Source organism: Drosophila obscura, unplaced genomic scaffold, assembly GCF_018151105.1.
Source record: "Drosophila obscura isolate BZ-5 IFL unplaced genomic scaffold, ASM1815110v1 contig_139, whole genome shotgun sequence".
Lineage (NCBI taxonomy): Eukaryota > Metazoa > Arthropoda > Insecta > Diptera > Drosophilidae > Drosophila > Drosophila obscura.
In genome coordinates, this window is record NW_024542723.1 from 928,887 (window position 1) to 953,531 (window position 24,645).

Sequence of the window (24,645 nt, forward strand, 5' to 3'; positions counted from 1 at the left end):
CGTTAATGGCAAGATTTTAACGATTTGAAACCTGTTGCTAATGAGCTTGCATGCTATATCTTCATGAATATCTATTCAATCACCACGAATCGAAAATCCTGTGAAAGGTGTTACAATTATCTTATCAACCTTATGTTTTTTGTTGATAGGCGAGCTTCAGATTCTTAGAAAAGTTCATAAAAGGCCCCAGAAGTTTGGGCTGTGAACGATTCAAACAGTGAAATGTGATTTTCGGAAGTTTGGTCAAGCAATTTTAGATCCGCGGTCTCTGCATAGATTTTAATAAGCAATACCTTAAACGACGCCGAATTGATGCACCTATTCACAAAAATTAACACTAAGTATGTTTAAAGCCCCAAATTCATCAAAAAAAGTTGGTTTGGTTCGAAGCGGCGAAATGGTGTCGGGTAGTGTTATATGTATATTACTTATTATTTATTAATTTTATACCCGGTACTCATTCCAATCATTTAAAAGGAGATAAAAAAATGTTAATGGCATTTATATCCCGAAGAATCGAATATATTTAATATCGAGGTGTTCTTCTGCTCCACAGCGGCCACAAATAACCCATTTCTGCTTGCTTTAATGCAACCGTTGAGCATGCATTTTCTATAGATAAATGTTTGGGGATGTTTGATGATTGTGACTTATATGCTCGCGCGTGTGGGTTGATTGACTGGTAACCGAGGGTTACCTAATAAATCTGCAAGTTTTTGTTGTTATTAGTGGTGATAGTTGCTCTAATACGCCGAAAAGTTGAAAAATTTGCTTTAAGCGCAAAAGCAGTCGAATATTTCGAATAGACGCACATGCATCCGAAAGTGATGCAACTTTTTACCACCACTAGAGCCCTATGCTTAACCTATGTTAAACACGCAAAACAGACCCTTGTTGGTTAGCTTATGCATTAGTTGACCTCTATTAATAGTATCAAATGCTGCCTTGAAGTCTATAAGAAACAGGTATGGAGCATATAACTTTAAGGCTTCGTTGTTCCCAAAAAATCGCTGGATACACTACCTCCAGCTAGCATTTTTAGTTGGCGTAGTAGCTGCGATGGCTTTTGATCATCGAGTATGATTTCCGTCATTGCTCTGTTTATTTGGCGATCAGCAGACTCTGTGAAATGGCTAACAATAGTCGCCTTTTATTGGTCGTATTATTTGGACTCAGGTGGCTCATCAGAACATTCGTTAGCACCGACAGTATATCTGCGGTGGTAATAACGTTGTTGTCAGAGGTAGTGCGGCCTCATAAAAATAGTGCCTCAACCTTCAGAAACCATAATTTAGCATTAGTAATATTCCCAAACGGCAGCAGCTTGCAGGCGCCGACAGCCTCGACTGCTGGCTTGTTGCTGTTGCGGCCCTGCATTTCACCAGTGACTGGTGAAAGGGATGCATTTGAGCTAGCCCGTGCTTTTTCATGTTTTTGAAATTATTATGTATTTGGTATTGTTAATTGAGGGGTCACCAATGTAGAATATATATAATTCTGCTTGTTTATTTAATTTGTATTACATTTTACATTTACAGCACCGACAACTGACGACGACTTCTTCCTTACAACTTCTTCTCCAATGTTCTCGTTCTGACATCTCTTTCTCATCTGACATCTGCTTCTTCTTTGTTGGGGATGGTAATATCACGAACTTGAAGGTTGGCGGAATATTTGAATAGGAACTCCTAACACTCGGCGCTCCTGATAATCATCATTTGTTCCAGATGATGGTAGGTCGTCTTTCGGCAACATATCGCCACAACTTCATATTGTCACAGCTGGTGGCTTGTGCGCAGTTCTTCTCCCATCTCCTGACGTTCTGATAGAAATTGGGTAGTCAACTCTTTATCCAAAAGCTCCAGTAGTTGTATTTTCTATTTTTTGTGCATTTTTTTAACAAACATTACTTCAAATGGGGACGTCTTGAGAAGCATGCACATGATATTTGAACCATTTCGTTGGTTCATCTGCTGACAACTTTGAAAAGACTGACAAATTCCTCTTGCTACTTCAGTGGTAGACCAAACGTGTTTAACTTTATTGGCGCTCAGAATCTCACCAAATTAGATTTGTGCATGGACCCCGTTTTTTTCGTATCACGTCGTGACACGACGGTTACCCGTGCGTTCATGTTAAAAAACTTAATTTTATCCATGATCGTGCATGTTCGCTAAGAGCAAAACCGGCACGAAAAAATAGGATAAACAATTTTTTCGCTCAAGAAAAAGAAGGTCAAACTTATAAGCTTTTCAGAATGGTAAAGTTTATTACAACCAGATGTAAGATACTTAAGTTAGGTTGACAGTCAAATCGCAAAAGAGCGTGCTCTGGTTTTCGTTAATGGCAAGATTTTAACGATTTGAAACCTGTTGCTAATGAGCTTGCATGCTATATCTTCATGAATATCTATTCAATCACCACGAATCGAAAATCCTGTGAAAGGTGTTACAATTATCTTATCAACCTTATGTTTTTTGTTGATAGGCGAGCTTCAGATTCTTAGAAAAGTTCATAAAAGGCCCCAGAAGTTTGGGCTGTGAACGATTCAAACAGTGAAATGTGATTTTCGGAAGTTTGGTCAAGCAATTTTAGATCCGCGGTCTCTGCATAGATTTTAATAAGCAATACCTTAAACGACGCCGAATTGATGCACCTATTCACAAAAATTAACACTAAGTATGTTTAAAGCCCCAAATTCATCAAAAAAAGTTGGTTTGGTTCGAAGCGGCGAAATGGTGTCGGGTAGTGTTATATGTATATTACTTATTATTTATTAATTTTATACCCGGTACTCATTCCAATCATTTAAAAGGAGATAAAAAAATGTTAATGGCATTTATATCCCGAAGAATCGAATATATTTAATATCGAGGTGTTCTTCTGCTCCACAGCGGCCACAAATAACCCATTTCTGCTTGCTTTAATGCAACCGTTGAGCATGCATTTTGACCACTTTTGTCACATTGGGCACCGAGCGAAATATATAGCACTTTCGGTCGACGGAATACTTAGCGCGTCTGAGTACTAGGCTTAAACAACAACAAAGTGCGAATTCCCAAAGTAAGGAAAAAAAAGTTCGAGTAGTGTTAGTAACTTTTACAACTATTTGCTATTGAATATAAACCGAAGTCGCGTTTGAAGGGTATTGACATGCGTTATTTAAGTTGACTTCTAATAGAAGAACATTATCAGACAGGCTCCGGTTTTTACTTTCACAAAAAAAAGTGTGATTTACTTTTCAAAACGAAAAGTCAGGCGCTCGTAAAACGCAAGACTTTTCCGTTTTCAAAACGGCAACAAATACCTCACCTAAATGAAAAGTAAACGGCTTTTTATACAACTAAACGAATCTTAATTGCAAAAGGAAAAAAATAGATGACTTAATGATGCATTGACATGAATGTGATAATGGTGTCAAATTGGCAATTAAGCCTGTGCCCTATTTATAAATAATTTTTATTTAAGCCAGCCAGCCAGGCAAAAACAAAAAGTCAATTCATCTTAATAGCTGTGGCGGCCCGATTTGGCTATCGATAAATCTCTGTTAAACATAACTGTTGAGAAATTAGCCGCTTAGTTTTAGGTCAATATTCATTCATATGCTCGCTATTGTTTTGTTCTTATTGCTTATGTCCAAAAACTTAACTGTAACGTTCTCCCACGTATAGCCAAAACGCGCAGCTGCACACGAAGACATCGATGTGAACCGTCTTTGTATTAGAGTGTCGCATCGCGTAATCTTCTAATTCCCTTTTGGGCTCCACTTCATTTGTGGAGTGGAGTCAGTACAAAATGATATTTGAGAGTAACCGCACGCGTATTCAGTACCGCCCCGCTATTGTCGCCCCCGCTTTGTCTATAACCCGCTGTACAAATAAAATTCAAACCACTAATATTACAAATGAATAAAATCAAAATACAAAAATATTAACACAGTCCACTCATTCGCAACCAATAACAGAGGCCTTTTTGTATGAGCTGGCACTAACGCGTGGGTATAACACAAGTAAATTTGGCGCTTAACAGTACAAAGAGTAAACAAATTCACAAAAGTGGATTCCAGAGCGCCTTAAAATGAAAAGTATGACTTTTTTGTGAAAACTAAAACCCAAGATGAATATGAAGAGCGGAGCATGACTGATTATAAAAAATAAATTAGAATGTTTTGGTTGGACCGTTTAAGCATGCGTGCTAGTACGTGCTGGATGTTTGAATGTTCGTGCCTTGTTGGGTCGTGTCGAAAATTGCGGTCAATGCTCTTCTCTACTTCTGAGTGCCAAAAAATGCTGTGTAATTGTTTTTTAATCTTTGCAAAATAGGGAGACTTATGAAGGTCTATATCTAAGTTATCCGCTATTCCTAAAATGTTTTAACTCTGCACTTGCATCCTCCCTGCAAATCACTTATATCTCCTCCTCAGCATGGGTTTATATGGCGACGATCAACTACCAAACATTTTTTAGAGTATCCTTTTATCATTCATCAGGCTTTCAAGATAACTTAACTTAAACTTAATTAAACCGATTGCATTTTACTCTGTGAGAGAGGGAAACCTCTTCTAGCACAAAAACTTTATCTTCTATGGTTTCCGCCTAGCAGCTAGCTACTTTTTAAATGCAAGGCAGTGCCTTTTATGGATAAGCCTAGTACTCAGATCCAAAAACTGTTTTCCAGCAAACAAATGTCATATATTCTTCGAGCGGCCAGTGTGTGACCATAGGTGTGCACTGCATTCTGAACGGTTACACTTCTCAGACCGCTGCTTAGTTTTGTTTAAAGTTAATAAAATGCACTTCTTCGGCTGGGGCTGCTCTTCCACAGGCATATCCTGAACTTCCCAACATTTTATTGGCAAGGTAATGTGTCTGACTATCAGCAGCAGTAGGTGGCGACGCCTCCCGTGCCGGACACCGTGAAGAAAAAATGTTTTGAAAACAATATTTGTTTTATATTTATGAAAATTAATAAAAATAATAAATTATAATATCCATATAATTGTCATTCATATAACACTGCATTAATTAGATTCTATTTGTCTTCATTATTGAAATATTTCATTTGGTTTTTTGTACTCTTATTGCAATGTTTGCTTCATGTTTGCTGGAAAAATATATCAAATTGATTTAATTTTCGAGGTGGAACCATACCAAAAAAACAAGCAAATACTTCGGATACTTTTCCAGGATATACCGACCTTTTTTTTTTGTCTGAGTATCTGAGGATCTGAGTACTGCCTTCCGTACAGAGCCTAGAAAACAGTTTTTGCCGTAAAAAATTTCTTATCGGTGTCATACGAATATCAACCCTGATTCTGTTCGGTGTTTTTTTCGATCTGAGTATTAGGCTATAGTGGGTGCCATCGATCGATCCACCGATTCCCCATAAATATCTTTAAAGTATCGTATTTCTATAGATAAATGTTTGGGGATGTTTGATGATTGTGACTTATATGCTCGCGCGTGTGGGTTGATTGACTGGTAACCGAGGGTTACCTAATAAATCTGCAAGTTTTTGTTGTTATTAGTGGTGATAGTTGCTCTAATACGCCGAAAAGTTGAAAAATCTGCTTTAAGCGCAAAAGCAGTCGAATATTTCGAATAGACGCACATGCATCCGAAAGTGACGCAACTTTTTACCACCACTAGAGCCCTATGCTAAACCTATGTTAAACACGCAAAAATATATTTGCAGATAGATAAAACATGGATACATCACAAAATGAAAGAGAAGGAACGTGTGAGTCTCTTTTGGGGACGCGACGCGTATTCAGTCAATGTGTACATTTTCGAACTTATGATTTTCTAGAATTTTAGAATTAAAAACAAAAAAATTTTACATTTTGCATTTTTTCTACATCTGTTATCTACATCTACAATGTATATTCTACATCTAACATGTATATTCTACATGTTCCATTTATATTCTACATCTCCTCCGCTAGAGGGCGTTCGCGTACATAACGAGGCAGAGTGTGCGAGCGAGAAAGAGAATGAGTAGCGGGTCTCTGGGTGGCGATGGCGGGGGAAGCAGCTGAAAATGAATTTCTTCATTGTGGCTATAATTATGATCCGATCTGATTCAGATTCGGCAATCTGGTAGAAAAATTTGAAATACACTTGTAGCAGTGTGATATCACATGGGTCTGGAAACAAAATTTTGTTGCTCCAGCTCTTATAGACTTTGAGATCCAGGCGACAAACAAGACGGAAGGACGGACAGACGGACAGACATGCCTCTATCGACTCGGCCTTCTCTGCGTTACACACATCCACTTTTACCACAAATCTAATAAGCCCCTTAACTCTTTTTTGAGTACGGGTATTAAAACGTAAGCGATATATAAATAAAATTACGAAAAAATAAAATTAGCAACGTTTTGCGTTAGAAGGCGAAATTATGAGCCAGGTGTGAGAGACGCTTTAAGTCTGTCGAGAACTCTTAAAGATACGAGTGACCTTGACCCTTAATCTGCAAGTCATCTCTTTCCATTTGAATAATGCCAATATTTATTCCTAATTATTCAGGGTCTAAACTATACTATTAAAATTAATCTAACCACATCAGTACTCGGAAATCTTATTTCAAAATTTAACATAGCTCAGAGGAGGCCTAGTTGGGGCCACTGGACGGGTGACAAGTAGAGGTGGAAAAACATCGATGCTACTATTGATGCATCGATGTTTTTAAAATTTTTATAAGCATCGATGTTTTTTGGCGAAACATCGATGTTTTGTTTTTATGTTTTTGTCGTCTATGAAAGAAAAACCTAAGGAGAGAAGAAGATCAAGCTCAAATGGTTACATTTTTAGATGAATACAGACGGCATGATGTCATTTAAAGCTGGAGCCCAAAAATATTTGTGCGTCCTGCCATTACTTTTTCTAGCAGGATATATGTCGCTAAATTCTGGGCGGAGATATGACGCCAAACTCCGCGAGGAGATATGTATGTATGTCGTTTCAAAGTCTCCTTGCGGAGATATGTCGTTAGGGCCTGCCAGGAGATATGTCGCCCTGAGATATGTCGCTATGCCCATCCTACGAGTCAGAGAGGATGTTCAGCAAGGGTGGGCAAATTATTTCCGATCGTCGTAGCCGCCTTAAGCCGGAAGTGGTGGACCAATTATTATTTCTCAACAAGAATCAAGACTTATTTTAAGATATAATCTGGTAAATGTACTTTTATATATATATATATATATATATACATATATATTTTTGTGAATGGATTTAGGAACTCTTGATCTCAAATGAAATAAAACTGTTATTATGTATAATATTAATCATGTTCTTGCAGTTTACTATGTATTTTTGATATTTTTTTTATCTTGCAAAACATCAATGTTTCATCGATGTTTATCACTAAAATATCGGAAACATCGATGTCTCCAAACATCGATGTTTTTCCACCTCTAGAGACAAGTTGCGGAAACGGTCTAGGTAAGTCAGCTGCGAATAAGTGGGCATCCCAATGAAATTCAACCTTGTTGTCTCTGAGAGAGAGAACCGGAAATAAGTAGCCGTGGACAGCGAATCAGCAACACTGACAATGTGCTTGTGGTGCCGCCGGACTAAGGTGTTATTCGACCTGTGCCGAGAGTCACATAGGCTGGGGTCCCGGTATAAAAACAGGCCCAGTCGCTAACGAACAGCTCAGGGATTTATCAGCCTCATTTTCTAGTGATGCCTTACCCGAGCAACATGGATCTCTACCCAGACTGACCTTCCCCTTCTCTGTATCACGTAGTGTGAATAATGAATGACAAGTATATAAAACAGCAAAAACTAAAAAAAAATTAAATTGGCACTCCCCAAACGCCAACTGGGAGCAATCCCAAGCCTGAAAAAGGCAGTACAAAAAATGTACGTTTTCTGTGCACATTCTCAGCTGACTGGCTGAATAAGGAAGAGTGGACATCGGCACTGCTTCCCAATTTAGTATGGGTCCACAATCAAACAGGAAGCGCTCGCAAGAGATGATTGGACCGACTGAAAAGCGACAAGCTTAAAAGCCCGTCACACAAGAAGACATAAATCATATAGTAAACAGGTGCTCCTCCAATAAATCTTAAAACCACGATTGGCTGAAAGAGTCTTCATCCCAGAGGCAGGAAAAGCCCCACAAACAACCAAAAGACTTAATTATAATCAGTATATCATCCTTTTTTCTTAAAACATTTGAGAGACTAGTCGGGATATATTTAATATCGATATATTAGTAAGCAAAAACGATAATATACATGCGATGTCTACGCTGACTCTCTTCTTCTTCAATTACGCAGCTGAACAGACGTGTGCAGTGACAATCCGGCAAATTGAAAAAATATATATAAAAAATAAAGATATAAAAAAAATCCTTGCGTGTATTTGAATTATTGCTGTATTACGTTCCTGAAAGAAAACTTCAGTGGGTTCATAATATATTGAAGTGGAATATAACACTAGACATGGTTATTTATGGTTTATTTTTTTTTAAGAATTTTAAAAAATCTGTTCTTTTTGCGGGCCCAACTGCCAATTGGAAACAAATCAAACGAAAAGGGGTTGAATTTTTGGAACCTGAACGTGTTTCTTTGGCATTGGACCAGCAACGTACCATACGGTATTTTTCAGGTAAAATGCGGTTTGAGTCGTTTTGGTCAAACGGCTTCAACTTGGCCGTTCATCCATCGATTCTTACAAACGATACCTTAAACGACGCCGAATTAATGCGTCTATCTAAAACTTAAAATGCGTGCCAAGAATTATTTTTTTTTCGACTTTTACTGAGTTTTTAAAGTCAAAATTTTGGAAAAAAATACGGCAAAAAATGATAAAATTTTAGTTTGAAAGCTTGAAATTTTCAAGGCATTAAGCTGCAGCTACAAAGTGTCTGGGTCGGATCTATAGCTGCATTTGTCAGCTTTTCAGAACTGCAAAGTTCTGTGCAACCATATATAAGATACTTAAATTATGTGAAAAATATAAGCACTACCTCTGAAAAAAGCCATGAAAAAGAATACCAGATTTTAAATATTCTTAAAAAAAATAAAATAAAAAAAATATATTCTGCTTATAAAAGTGAAAGAAAAACATGGAAAAATCATTCGTTCGCGACCCGTACTTAGTTAAATTTTCAAAAAACCAAAAGAGATAGTTTCTTTTGTGGATACATTAATCCTCTTTAAAATTTAATTGCTTTAGAATATTACATTGCATTTAGAAAATTTTTGCATTTTACTAGATTAAGACAAAGCGACTTCTAGTTGCGTTTTACATTGGCGACTACATGTTTATTGGGGTTCTATGAACCACATCTTTTTCACTAAAAATAAAGCTAACAAAATCCTATCAAACCGAAAAAAAAGGGTTGGGAAAATGTTTGTTTTCTATCTTTTTTGTGCATCAAAACCGCGCAACGTACGTTTGTGACCCGCGGAGATGCCCATATGATATGGAGGTTTGAAAAAAGCACAAAGAATTTAATATTTAAAAACTTACCCCCCATTAGGCCAGCAATAAAATCCACAAACATTCTTTGTGCTCAGCCTTCAGATGTAGATTCAAATTAATCTCAGTCTTGGTAATTTTTCGTTGTATATTCTCTGCAAATTAGTTTAAAAATATGTTTTTTTAATAAGCCTAATGTATAAAATATCGAATGAGTTAATAAGTATTCAGCGTTCGACATCAAAACGAGTTGGTACGTTATTTTTTTTTTTTATCGGTTACGTTCAATTGCCGTAACAAAAGGGTTCCACTAAGATTAATATCAAAGAGATTACAAATTTTCAATAATGAGGCCTAGCACCCAGATAAGAGTACGTCATATCACGCTCTACTCCGCCAGAGATCGCAGAGAGAGAGAGAGAAAGCTGCTTTTTTTAATTCTATAATAATGGTCCATTCTGATCCCAAATTTTCAATCAGGTAGATATGGAAATTCTCTATGGTGAGTTTTCAGTTTTCAATTTGCCAAGCTTTTTGTCACCTATACACTTCCAAATCAATTAAAACAACTCGATTCGAAACGTTATAACAATGTTAAATTACACAGGCGCTAGCGGAAGACGATTGCTCGCTCTTTTGCCCGGCCAGATAAAAGTACACAATAGGGTTCGGTATGCAACCTATGCGGCGAGAGGCAACGACGGCCGATCAAAAGCAAGAGCCGAATCGGCAGATGCAGAGCGCCCTTTAACAGGGAGAGCGCTTCAGCACTTCCGAACGCTAGAGACTACATAAGTTTAGGTTTAGATACTCTAATACAAATAGGTACTGCAACATTTAATATTATAGAATCGACGATTAAATAGCCGCTGGCCCGAACATACTCAACCCGTTGGAAGTTCGCCTTTCAACTGACTTCTCAAGGGGCAACAAATACAGCCGTGTAACGGCCATCCAGATGGTTCCTGAGGCCGTCTTCAAATCAGCCACGCGGCATACTCCATCCTTGCCCTTGACGACATCGACCACTCTAGCCAGTGGAAGATTCTCGTCCTTCACACACACGAAATCGTCCATGAGCGCTTTTGCAAAATAGTGAGATACTCTTCGCGCCAACGCCTCCAGAATGTCTTCTGCAGTTTAGTGACCCGCTGCTAACCATCCAGACGATTGTGATTGAGCTTCGTTAGGTCAGGCTCGATCATTTTTTTTTGCGGGCCTCCCAACAGCAGTTGAGCGTCAAAACATCCAATTCATCAGGATTTTCTGAAAGTGAGAGCAAAGGGCGAGAATTAACAATGCCAGTAAATCGAGTCAGAAAAATAAGATTCATGGACCTTCTGCATGTGCGAATCGCTCAGGAAATGCTTCTTTAGCTCCAGAAGATCGTTCTAGGCGCCAACGAAATTTGTCGCATTGTCCGACCAAATTTGACGTGGTCTTCCTCGCGTAGACGTGAAAGGCTTCAATGCGCCGCGGTATTCAGATTCGTTTCAAGCTCCATGCGTATGGCCTCAGAGGTGAAGCATATAAACACAATAATCCACTCCAGCTACTTCAAATGCCCGCGATCCTCTAGACCCTCCTTAGGCAGGTCTCCTAACCATGCGTGGCCTCGTCCTGAAGTTTCTCAAAAACTTGGTAACCACTTTCGAGTCGGGTATGATTCCTCCAATAGGCCAATATTCTAATCGAATTTTGGCAGGCAAGGCGCGAGGTCCGGCATGGAGGTTCTGCTGATCAGCTTATCACTGCAGAAGTTACGGGATATCCCTTGGGCAAAATGAGCAGGTGCTGAGCATTAAATGAGAGCGATGAGTTGCCGAGACGACCTCCAACTCAAAATAAACAAGACGGATCGAGAGAGCGAACTGATGGAGCTAGACTTCCTGACTTGCCCACTGCGTCTAATCTCCTTTGTGTCCGACCATAAATTTGTCAGCTAAAAGTGTCGAACTAAAAGATGAGTTCCTTGCTGAATGTCAGAAACCGTGAGTCCAGGATGTCTAAGACGATGAACGAATTTATGCATGCAGGCAAATGTGCGCTGCATGTCAAAGAAAGAGTTTGGAAATTTGCATCCGGACGTGAGATCAGCATGTGGCGACGCGATCAGCAATACACTCTTGCGAAGCTCAATGGTCATAGTTTCAGAAATGGGAGATACAGCCCACTCATCTTTAGAGCCTAACAAAAACGTGGGGCCGTGAAACCACAGCTCTGACTGGATGAGGTAGCTGGGAAGCGAGCCTCTGTAGAGGATATCAGCGGGATTCAACAATGTGGGAACGTAGCGCCATTCCATGCCTTGCGTCAACTCCTGAATTGTTGCCACTCGATTTGCCATGAAAACCTGAAATTTGGCTGGCTCATCCCGAATCCAAGATAACGCCGTAGACGAATCCGACCAGCAGTAAAACTGACCTGGGAAAATTCCCGTCTCCTTTAAGTTGCGCATAACCTTCGCAAGCAAATGGGCTCCACTCAATTCCAGCTTTGGAATCGACAATGATTTTAATAGCGCCACTCGAGACTTTGAGCACAAAACATTGCTCGACGACTCCCCTTGCCTGGACACGACATATATGCAAGCACCATATGCTTCCATGCTGGCATCACAAAATCCATGAACCTGTACAATTGTGCTGGAATTATGGACAACGCGAGGAAAGGAAATGCGAGAGATGCTTGCCAAACTGTTTCTCAGGTCAATCCAAGTTGAGTGCAGCGCTGTCGGTAGGCTTTCATCCCAGTCCAAATGTTCTCTCCAAAGCTGCTGAAGAAAGATCTTGCACCTGACAATAACAGGATTAATCAATCCAAGAGGGTCGTAGAAACGCGCAATAGTTGACAAAACCGACCGCTTGGAGGGCCTTGAATTCGAGTCCAGCGCGGACAAGGCAAACAGCAGCTGATCCGACGCAGGGTCCCAAGCTAAACCAAGAGTTTTGGTAATGTCGCTTCCATCATGAAACCGTAGAAATGTCTCCACGTCGTCCTCCGGAATTCCATCAAGCACCTCCTGGTTACTCGAGCACCATTTTTTAAGCTTAATGTTACCGCAAGACAGTAGACTTGAAGTTTGGCGCATCTTTTCCATAACCTCTGCGACCGAGTTGCCGCCAGAGATGAGATCATCAACATAGAACTCCTGTTGCAGAGCAGCTGAACCAAGAGGGTAGGGATTACCCTCCTCGATGGCCAGCTGGTACATTGCGCGGACAGCTAAAAATGATGCAGCCCTCGTACCGCATGTGACGGTGTCTAATATGTAGACCAGACTCGCCAGAGGATACACTGGAGAAAATTGTCAGGTGGAGATACCTTTACGCAACGGTACATTTTACAAATGTCACCATTAAGAGCGAAGAATATGTGCGGAACCGGATCAATATGTTAAACAATGCAGGCTGAATAACAGGACCTATCATCATCACATCATTTAACGAGCATCCAGTTGATGTAGCTGCAGAGCCATCGAAAACGACACGGAGTTTTGTCGTGGTACTGTCCTCCTTTAAATCGCAGTGATGAGGCAGAAAATACTTGCAGAGGCTACGTGAGTCAGGATGGACTTCGGACATATGTTTTAAATCAGTATACACTTTCATTAAAGCTGAGTAATGCTCCTTGAGCGAGGGATTACGCGACAGTTTTCACTCCAAACTGAGAAATCGTTGATACGCCTGAGTATAAGACTGTCCCAAGCGATAAGCATCATGCTTTAAAGGCAGTCGAATGGAGTACTCCCCTGATGACAAACGTGAAAAGTGGCTTACGAAATGCGCCTCACAGTCTATTTCTTCCTTTGTACTCAAACTAGCCTCCACACAATTCTCGACCTCCCAAAACATACGAAGAGTTATCCGGAATCCGGAGAACTTTGGGTTGCCAAAAGCGACGAGCTTGATACCCTCTGGCCACCACCAGATACGATCCACCCAAGCCGGGTCTTCTGCAGAAGAAGCAATTCATCTATGAGCTTGATTTTCCCTACGCAGAGGAGGTCATAGAATATACTGGCGCCAATGAGGAGATCGACTCGCTGAGGATTAAAGAATGCAGCATCGGCAAGCTGAATATTGAAGGGAATGTTCCAATCGGCTACATTAACTGCCAGACTTGGTTGGCTATCTGTGATTGTGGGTGCGATGAGAGCAGTGAGTGTGGTCGAATAGTCCGAAGTGCGAGACTGCATGTAAGTGCTGACGGTGGAACCGTCAGTGGATACGCTAGTATCGCCCAGACCAGAAAAAAGGGCAGACGATTGAGTTCTCCTAAGCTGAAGCTGCTGGGCGAACCTGGAGGTAACGAGATGAAGCTGAGATCCTGAATCTAGAATAGCGCGACAAGGAACCAAAACGCCAGATTGATTCTTCACCAAATCAACAGCTGTAGCCAATAGCACAACATCAGAGTGGAGACCTTGTGCAGCAAGAGAGGTAGACGCATGAGATGGCACACTGCTAGCAGAATCCTGAATAGCTCCTGGTTTTACCGCTCGTTCTGGAGGAGAAACATCTGGCGAGCTTTGCGCTTTGCTTCCTTCCGCAAACTCTACATTGGCCACCTGTACATGCGCGAGTCCGAAAACCCGATTTTAAGCACTTAAAACAACGTGACAGCTTCTTCACTTCCTTGTGACGCAGAAACGGAGATAAATTTGTGAAGATGCTGCACGAGTATAGTCCGTGGTCCGCTGAATGGCAGAAAGGGCATCCAGACGGGTCGGCGGAAGAATTAGAGGCAACAAATGTTTTTTTTAGATGTGATGTAGACTGGCTTTTTCCCACCTGAGCGCTACCAGCGTGTGTCGCTATAACGTATTGCACGTTCTCCGTTCTTCTGGCATCGCTCCCCAGCTGTGGGTATCCTGTTCGATGAGGCAGTCTCTTCCCTTTTTGTTTGGGTCTTCGAATCTAGTTTTTGCAGCAGCATGTGAATTATCATGCATCCCGATATCTCCTCAGCATGTCTGCAGTGCTCGCGTATGCAAGTTGACTGCGTCCGAAAACTCCCGAAGCCTTTTAGCAGAAGGCGAATCTACCTCCCTGAGCCCAAGAATCTACTTTATGTGTGCCTGGAAAACAAGTCGTTTATTATTAAAACGTTTGCTAAGTATGTCCAGAGCTACACGCCAATTGCCACTGGAGAGCTCCAACGATCGAGCCGAATCCAGGGCCGCATCCGAGAGACATGAGCGAAGATGTGGGATATTCTCGATTTCACTGAGATCTGCATCCCCTTCGATGACCGAATTGAACATGGCAATAAAATCCGCATATTCCACATAGCCACCGGAGAAGCTAGGTAGCTTCAGCTCAGGAAGCCGCTGCTTGTGAGCCATGATGATGGTATGACCTCCAGAGCTGTTTGGCATGCTAGTGGAATGAGCAGCTACGCGTAAGTGAGAGCAGACAGCAGCTCGGCCTTAAAAGAAATGAACAGCCTATCGAAGCTTTCACGCAGCTCACTTCCAATCTCGTCTTCATCCAGTGATTCCAACTCATGATGGGACTTGTTAAACTCCTCACGCATTTCCGCCAGCATATCAAGACGCACATCTATTTCAGACGCACTTAGTTTTTCGATTTTTTTTCCCGAGAATGACTCGCCAAGACGGTGCAGTCGATCATGCAGAGACTGAACTTTACGCTTGTAAAGCCTCAGCCTTTTTTCCTCCATTTCAATATTTCCGCCCGCGCCTGTATTCGGTTCATTATCCATGCCAACCGGTGCAACCGGTAATGCAACGAAACAACGGATAATGTAAGACCACTTAAGCGACGGCGAACAGAACGGGAGCGGGAATAGAAGACACGGAAAGTAAGAACCGCGGCTTCAGCGACGCAGAGCAAGAGAGATTCGGCGATTAAGCAACGGAATATAAGACGTCTGCAGTCTCACAGAACTTGCACTTTAACTGTTCTTTTTTGCACAAAATGTATTTGTTGGTAGTTGAACAGCACAGCAACAAATATCTTTTTCGATTTTTATAGGTTTTAAGCGAAACGCGATTAAAAATATAAGTTAAATCACGTCGGGTTCAACTATGTTTATTTATTTATTTATTGAAGACTAGCAACTATCTGCTAACATAAATTATGATTAAAATTAAAGGAAACAAAAGTGGATATAGGAAATAATTAAAAATTAGTGTATTGTAAGAACAGGTATATCTTACTGGCTATAATTTTAAAGGATAATTCAGGGGATAGGGTATGATAAAGATTATTATAATTAGAGCATAAGATTCGAAAAGGGTCGTGTTGAGCGTTATTAGACCTACAGAAGGGTAAACGAAACGGACGAAAGGTACGTGTAGGTCTAAGGGGAACAGAAAAGTCAAGCAGGCCAAGAAGTGCTTCTGAGTCAACAAGCCCAACTAGGAGCTTGTGTACAAACATAACGCCGCTACAAATTCTGCGATGGCGCAATGAAGGGAGGTCTAAAAGTTGTAGCCTCGATTGATAAGGTGGCAAGATTCTATCCGAGTCCCAGTTAAAATTACGTAAGGCAAAAATTAAAAATTGTTTTTGGACCGACTCGAGAATGGACTGTTGCTCCTTGTACTGTGGACTCCACACACAAGAACAATATTCCAGAATCGGACGAACCAAGGAGACGTACAGTGTTTTGGTGACATACGGGTCATCAAACTCCTTGGACCAACGCTTTATAAACGCTAAAACACCCTTAGCTTTATTTACAGTTGCAGCTATATGGCTATTAAAACACAGTCTATGATCGAAAAGAACTCCAAGGTCATTAGAACTCGAAATTCGTTCGAGGGCATGAATTCCTAGAGCGTACGAGACAAAGTGTGGAGTGCGACGGTAAAAAGTCATAATTTTGCATTTAGAAAGGTTCAGAAAGAGGAGATTTGTTGAACACCAAATTTGCAACTCGTTTAGGTCGAGTTGAAGGCGTTTGTGCAGGTACCAATCAGAGTAGGAGAGATAGATTTTAGCATCGTCAGCGTACATTAGTGTAGAGGATTATGTTATAACTTGAGGAAGGTCATTCACAAATAAAATACAGGCGGTAAGCGGAAGCCGCTTGCTCGTGCTTTTGCCCGGCCAGATATATGTACACAAAATGGTTCGCTATGCAACCTATGCGGCGAGAGATTAGAGGCAAGTGAGATTCGGCAAGAGCCGAAGCGGCAGGTGCAGAGCGCCCTTTAACAGGGAGAGCGCGGCAGCACTGCCGAGCGCTGGAGACTACATAAGTTTAGGTTTAGATAATCTTATTCAAATAGGTACTGCCACATTAAATATTATATTATCTTATAATATTATAAATTATAAAAATTATAAATTATCTTTTAACTAACCTTTGGTCAGCAATCGTGTACCCCCTGCCAAGTGATAACGCTTGATTCTAATTTATTATAGTTAATGGCAATCCAGGGAATCCTAAAAGTAAAAAATATTGTATGAGCGCTTTGGATAAAATAAATACATACATCTGAAAAAGGACTATCGCAGGTTTCCAAAGAAAATACAATTTTGGACGAAAGTTCTCGTTACTTAAGTAGATCTAGAAGACAGACATCTCCGAATTAAAGAAAGCGTTTCTTAACTTAGATAAAGGGCTATTCAAAAAACAACAAAATCTTGGGAAAATTCTAAAATATTTTTGTTAAGTAACACTAGTCAACACGATTTTTCCTCAAGGAACAAAACGAACTTTTTCTTAAAGATTTGGGGCTTAGAAATGGTTTGATGATATTTTTCGACTTTTCCTGAGATTTTAAAGTCAAAATTTCGTAAAAAATACCGCACAAAAATCATCATTTTTGCATTTCAATGCTTTATATTTTCCAGACGGTAAGCTGTAATCACAAAGTGTTTGGGCTTAACTTCTAGCTGTTTTAATTATCTTTTCAAAATAGCAAAGTTCTTTACAACCAGACGTAAGATACTAGAGTTATGTGAAAAAACAAGCGCTACCTCTGAAAAAAGCTTAAAGAAAAATACCAGACTTCAAAAATTTTTCAAAAAAAAGTTCTGCCATAGAAAAAAAACCATAATTCTTTAAAAAATTTTAAATCTCCATATCTATCAGAAAAAGTCGGTTTGGATCCTTGAGGAAAAAAAAAGTTCGATTTTGTCGAGTAGTGTAATTAGAAAAATACCAAAAAAAACGAGAACAAACTTTGTGAGTCGCTGCAGTGAATGCGACTTTACTTTTAGCGTACTCAGTCAGATTATATGTGAGCTTATGATTTATGTGGAATTTTTAGATATTTTATCTGTTTACATTTTTTTGCAACATCTGGCGTCTACATCTACAGTGAAGGTTCTACATCTCTTTCGTCAGGACCGCACGCACAATGCACAAGGCGGAGTGTGTGCGAGCTTGAAAGAGTCCATGATGCAACTATATAAGGTGGTCTTATCGCGAGATCTGATCTCTTTTGATGACGGTATTTTTGCCAGTCCTTTGTAAAATGTTGGCAAAAGAGTTTGTGTAGCGCACTTTTTTGTCATTGTCTTCTTCTTGCTTACGAATGACCCGTAAACAGAAAACAATAAAAAGAATGTGCTCGCTAGTTTTTTGAACCGACATTTTTTTAATCAAGGCCTATTGTGTTATATATAAAAATTTACGAGTACGAGTATAATTTGAAGCAAACATTTCAGGGACTCCGATTTTTCCGAAAATGCAAAATAAAACGGAGAAGACTAATTACACTACTCGACAAAATCGAACTTTTTTTTCTTCAAGGAACCAAACTGACTTTTTCTGATAGATATGTGGATTTAAAATTTTTTAAAGAATTATGGTTTTTTTTCTATGGCAGAACTTTTTTTTGAAGAATTTTTGAAAACTGGTTTTTTTTTTTAATCTTTTTTCAGAGGTAGCGCTTGTTTTTTTCACATAGCTCTAGTAGCTTACGTCTGGTTGTAAAGAACTTTGCTATTTTGAAAATACTCAACCGTCAACGTCTACAGACGTATTTTTGTATCGCTCCGCGGTGAAAATCAATTAAATCAATTAATCGCGATTAATCATAAATTAAATTCGCGAAAAAAAGCGCTCGGGGTAGGCATGGGTACTAGCGATCGTGCTGCCCATGAATACCATCCAATCGAGTAATAAAGACTAATAGAAATAATAGAAAAGAACAAGTGTCAACGTCTAAGAGCACCAGCTCGGTAAAGAGCACAAGCACTGTAAGCAAAGCCAAAATGAGCCAAGCCCGGCAACAACAACAAGACGAGCGTCGGCTCTCGCAAGCAAAAAACAACGCGTACTTCTCTATACGCTCGCCAAAGGCAGCAGTACCAACAAAAACTGCATCACTGCAAGTGAACGAGGAGAGAGCACGCTCTCTCTCCCCTGCATTGCAAAGTGGGTCATGGAGTGCGCAGTGCCCATCCCCCGACTCGTACTGCCTAACCAGCGATTTGCTAATATCGACAACAACTAGTACAATGCCCTCGCTCAAAACTGTGTCTTCGACCACAACAACGACAACAACCACAACAACAACCACTGCAATTGCTCAGCGCCCGATACTGTCGACCCACTGCGACAAGCCCCAACTCTCCCAACCAATAAGTTCAAAAAATGCTAACGGAGCGTTAATTCAGACTGGGCTCGATCGCTATGTGCAAATCAAAAGAAAATTGAGCCCACAAAATGTGAAGAACAACAATGCAGCTAAAATAACTAAAATAACCGAGAACACTGTGCCACATAAGGCACTAGCAAACAATAGATTTGCGATACTAAGTGTCCCAAATGAAGATGAGATCACCCAAACAAAGGAACAAAGGATCAAAGGAATCGAACCAACAGTCCCAATCAATGAGATAATAGATGGACTTAACGATAAGGGCTTCGAAGTCAAAATGGCAATGAACATAATAAATAGAAATAAAATTCCCCAGCCAATGTTCAAAGTAGAACTGACACCTGAAAGTATGCATATAAGTAAAAATGAAGTTCACCCAATATACAAGCTTCAATACCTACTGCACCGTAGGATCACCCTTGAGGAACCACACAAACGAAATGGACCGGTCCAATGCACAAATTGCCAGGAATATGGACACACGAAAGCCTATTGCACTCTACGGGCAGTCTGCGTTGCCTGTGGTGATGTTCATCTCACTGAGGCCTGCCCCCAAAAATAAGGAGGACCCATCTGCCAAAAAATGTAGCAACTGTGGGGGAAACCATACTGCCGACTATAGAGGTTGTCCTGTCTATAAAGAATTGAAAAATCGCCTAAACCAACAAATAACTGCAGCTCGAAACCCGGTCGTCCGACAAAACTTAACATATATACCATCAACTACGACTCCAGGAGTTTCTTTTGCTCAGGCGTTAAGTTACAACAACGGGTCGTACGCCTCAGTCTCTAAGCCGACACTTCAACCAACCACAGCTGGAATAATGCAGAATCAGGCATCAAATCAGATCCCAGAAATCACTGAACAACATACCCCTGCTAATCCATCCCATTGCCTAGTGGAATTGAGTCAATGCTGGTAACTATAACAAATACAATGGTAGCAATACAACAAACGATGCAGGAGCTTATGCGCAACCAAAATCTCCTCCTGGAGCTCCTAATCAAACAGAAATCTGTTTAAATGTCCTGTCTAAATATATGTTTCTGGAATGCAAATGGCATTTCTCAGCACAAATGCGAGCTCTTACAGTTCCTCGCTCAACACGACATTGACGCCATGCTCATATCAGAGACTCACCTAACAAATAAAAACTATTTTCACCTCGATGGCTATAACTTCTATGCGACAAATCATCCCGATGGTAAGGCACATGGAGGTACTGGCGTTCTGATCAAGAATCGCATTAGGCATTATCCATTGCCTTCATATGCTACACCTTATCTACAGGCAACAGCAATTCATATTGAAATTCAGGGCGGCTACCTAAACCTAGCCGAAGTATACTGCCCCCCACGTTTCTGCATTTCCGAAACAGAATTTGTAACATTCTTTGACCTACTAGGTGACCGATTTATAGCAGCTGGTGACTACAATGCCAAGCACACCCATTGGGGATCTAGACTTACCAACCCGAAAGGAAGACAACTATATAACGCTATAATAACCCCACGAAACAAGCTAGACTTTATCTCTCCGGGCAAGCCCACATATTGGCCCACAGATCCAAAAAAGCAACCCGACTTGATTGATTTTGCAGTTACACGAAGGGTGCTGCAAGCTCAGATTAATGTAGATCACTTAGCAGATCTATCATCGGATCACTCGCCCATTCTACTTCACCTTTACGACCATCCACAGCTTTCGGAACGCCCACACTTTCTAACTTCTAGCAAAACAGATTGGCTCAAATACAGGAAGTACATAAGCTCTCATATTGATAGCTGCCCAAACATTAATTGTAAAGATGACATTGATAGGTCAGTCGAAGCATTGGTTTCTTCAATGTCACTGGCGACAAAACACTCAACACCAATATTAGCATCTAATAAACTTTCCAACAGCAGTCGTATTTCTAGGCACATTGAAGTGCTGCTACGCGATAAAAGAAGGCTTCGCCGAGAGTGGCAAGCACACAGATCACCTGCATCGAAAGAGCGGCTAAAAATAGCCAACCACCTACTACGCAGAGCCCTAGAAGATGAAAAAAACCGAGCTGAAATATCCTATATGGAGCAACTCTCCCCAACTAGCAAACGATTCCCACTGTGGAAAGCAAAATCAGGCGTATGCCCACCAATCGAGAGTGAATCACCTTTGCGTACACAAACAGGAGAGTGGGCTCGCAGCAACAAAGAGAAGGAAAATACATTTGCCGTCCATCTAGAAAACGTCTTCAAACCGCACCCAGCAACAAATAGCTTTGTGCTCCCACCAACCAACAATCCCGAAGCTACTCCGCCTATCATATTCCAATCAGGAGAAGTCACAAGGGTCATTAAAGACCAAATCTCAAAGCAAAAGAAAGCTCCGGGCCACGATTTCATCTCTCCTAAAATGATCATAGAATTGCCGAGCTTTGCAGTGTATTTCCTTACTGTAATATTCAACAGCATGATGAAATGGGGCTATTATCCTCAAGAATGGAGGAAATCAGTCATCACAATGATCCATAAAGCCGGAAAAGACAAGTCCAAGCCATCATTAAATAGACCTATCAGCCTACTGCCTTGCCTATCAAAGATATTTGAAAAGCTGCTCCTGAATCGTATCAAACAACACCTACACATCAACGGTGCCATCCCGACTCACCAATTTGGATTTCGCGAAAAACACGGAACCATTGAACAAGTAAACCGTATAACCTCTGAGATACGAAATGCATTTGCTCCGCTGTTTTTCTGGATGTCGCACAGGCTTTCGACCGCGTTTGGCTAGATGGCTTAATCCACAAAATCAAAATATTACTTCCACAGAACATCCATGGAATATTGGAGTCATAGCTACAGCAAAGAAGTTTCGCAGTACGATGCAAAGATTTCCTCTCTGAATATCATCCAATTGAAGCTGGTGTACCGCAAGGCAGCGTGCTTGGACCGACACTGTATATCATATTCACAGCAGATCTACCGACAAACAGCCTAACAACAACTTCGACATTTGCTGATGATACTGCCATATTAAGTCGCTCCAAGTGCCCAAGAAGGGCCAAGGATCACTTATCATCTCATCTCGTGGCCTTAGAAAAATGGCTAGCAGACTGGCGGATACATGTAAATGAGCAAAAGTGCAAGCATGTCACCTTCACGTTAAACAGACAAACTTGCCCTCCATTATGTCTGAACAATATCAACATTCCACAAACCACCGAAGTAACATACCTTGGTGTTCATCTGGATAGAAGGCTTACTTGGCGTAAGCACATCGAAGCGAAGAGAAATCTACTTAAATTTAAAGCTAGTAATCTACATTGGCTAATAAACACCCGTTCACCACTAAAACTGGAGTACAAAGTACTTTTGTACAATGCAGTTCTCAAACCCATCTGGACATACGGCTCCGAGCTATGGGGAAATGCTTGCGTTAGTAATTTAGAAATAATCCAGAGAGCTCAATCGAAGATACTAAGAACTATCACTGGGGCACCATGGTACATACGGAATGAAAATATCCATAAAGACTTAAATGTAGGATCAGTTAAAGATGAAATTGCCAAAGTGAAAGCAAAGTACCAGGCCAAGCTTCAAGCCCATCCTAATAGACTTGCGCAGTCTTTAACTTGGCACACTAGCCATACACGACTCCGGCGAAGAGACCTTCCCACCCAGTAATAATACTTAGCTAGGGACGTACTCTAAGTAATTAAGTGTAACTAATTAAATAAATATATTAGGCTAAGATTTGTATACTTGTCGTAAGTCTCTAATAGGGAAGATTCGATAAATAAAATTCCGTAAAAATAAAAAAAAATAAAAAAATTCTTTTATTATACCCGTACTCAAAAAAGAGTTAAGGCGTATTTTAGATTTGTGGTAAAAGTGCATGTGTGTAACGCAGAGAAGGAAACGTTTCCGACCCCATAAAGTATATATTCCTGATCAGCATCAATAGCCGAGTCGATAGACCCATGTCTGTTTGTCCGTCTGTCCGTCTGACCGTCTGTCCGTCTCGTTTGACGTCTGGATCTCAGAGACTACAAGATCTAGGGCAACCAAATTTGTATTCCAGACTCACGTAATATCACACTGCTAAAAGTGTATTTCAAATTTTCGTTTCGCCCCCTTCCGACCCCACAAAGGACGAAAATCTGTGGCAGGCACATTTTTAAAGATACGAAAAAATTATATCTTGTGTCCTCTATTTTTTGTGTATAGGTGAGTTAATTTGGCGTCGTTTAAGGTATCGCTCATTAAAATCTATGGAGAGACTTTGGAGCTAAAATTCGTTAACCAAACCTAAAATATGGAAAAAATTAGCAAAAAATACCTTTTGGAAGGTTGCGAGCCCAACTGCCCATTGGGAACAAAGGAACGCGATCAGGTAACAAATGTACAACCCTTGTTCGTTTGCTTTGTTCCCAATTGGCTTCCGAATTTATACACAAATAAATAGAGGACACAAGATATAATTTTTTTTCGACTTTTCCTGAGTTTTTAAAGTCAAAATTTCGTAAAAAATACCGCACAAGAATCATCATTTTTGCATTTCAATGCTTTATATTTCATAGACGGTAAGCTGTAATCACAAAGTGTTTGGGCTTAACTTCTAGCTGTTTTAATTATCGTTTCAAAATAGCAAAGTTCCTTACAACCAGACGTAAGATACTAGAGTTATGTGAAAAAAACAAGCGCTACCTCTGAAAAAAGGTTAAGAAAAAAATACCAGTTATTAAAAATTCTTAAAAAAAAAGTTCTGCCATAGAAAAAAAAAAATATATTATCAAACCATTTCTAAGCCCCAAATCTTTAAGAAAAAGTTGGTTTTGTTCCTTGAGGAAAAATCATGTCGGGTAGTGTTGTTAATGGCTTCCGAAACAGTTAAAATTAATTTAGATATAAAAACGTTTTATTTTAAGATTAGAATTTATTTAAGAATTAAGAGCCTTAACAAAGGAATATCTATCCAAAAACAACTTTTAATTTAAAATTATTAAAAAATAAATTATAAAATAAATCAACTCTTTTATTATAACAGGAAACTTTAAACTCCATGGTCCATCTGAGGGCTAATCAACACGCCACACGCTTCGTGGTAACGGGCGCGCGGGGTATTTCTTCCATTCTCCTTTAGGCTATCCCATGATGCAATTATATAAGGTGGTCTCGTCGGCAAAAGTAACAATGTTAAGTCCCTTAACAATGTTTACAATAAGTGCGAGTGAAAGGCTCAGCTCAGTAAGTGTGTGTGAAACAATAACAGAGCGTGTTGATTAACCCTCAGACATGATGCAATTATATAAGGTGGTCTCGTCGGCAAAAGTAGTCCCTTAACAATGTTTACAATAAGTGCGAGTGAAAGGGCTCAGCGCAGTAAGGTAAGTGTGGGTGAAACAACAATAGAGCATGTTGATTAGCCCTCAGATGGACCATGGGGTTTAAAGTTGCCTTTTATAATACAAATAGTTGATGTTTTCTTATAATTTAAATTTAATATTTTTGAATTTGAAATTAAACGTTGTTTTTGTTGTTGGATAGATATATTTTTGTTAAGGCTCTTAATTCTTAAATAAATTCTAATCTTAAAATAAAACGTTTTTATATCTAAATTAATTTTAACTGTTTCGGAAG

General features: G+C 40.1%; 1 protein-coding gene across 13 annotated transcripts in view; it reads right to left on the reverse strand.

Annotated features, from left to right (window-relative positions):
• The window catches only part of LOC111076368 (mitochondrial basic amino acids transporter), a 211,525-nt gene that overhangs the window by 129,446 nt on the left and 57,434 nt on the right, over positions 1 to 24,645 (reverse strand). For 8 of the 13 annotated variants that reach the window (XR_002608022.2, XR_002608021.2, XR_002608020.2 and 5 more), the window contains exons 2-3: positions 16,768 to 16,849; positions 9,483 to 9,586 (exon numbers count right to left, since the gene is read on the reverse strand). The exons of 1 other annotated variant lie outside the window; for it this stretch is intronic. Coding sequence is in view for 7 of the 12 variants with exons in the window: in XM_041596138.1 (XP_041452072.1) it covers positions 9,483 to 9,516 (34 nt within the window). In the remaining 5 variants the exon portion in view is untranslated. The remainder of the gene's footprint in view (positions 1 to 9,482; positions 9,587 to 16,767; positions 16,850 to 24,645) is intronic. 4 more of the 13 variants (XR_002608024.2, XR_002608023.2, XM_041596144.1 and 1 more) reach the window with 2 other exon arrangements.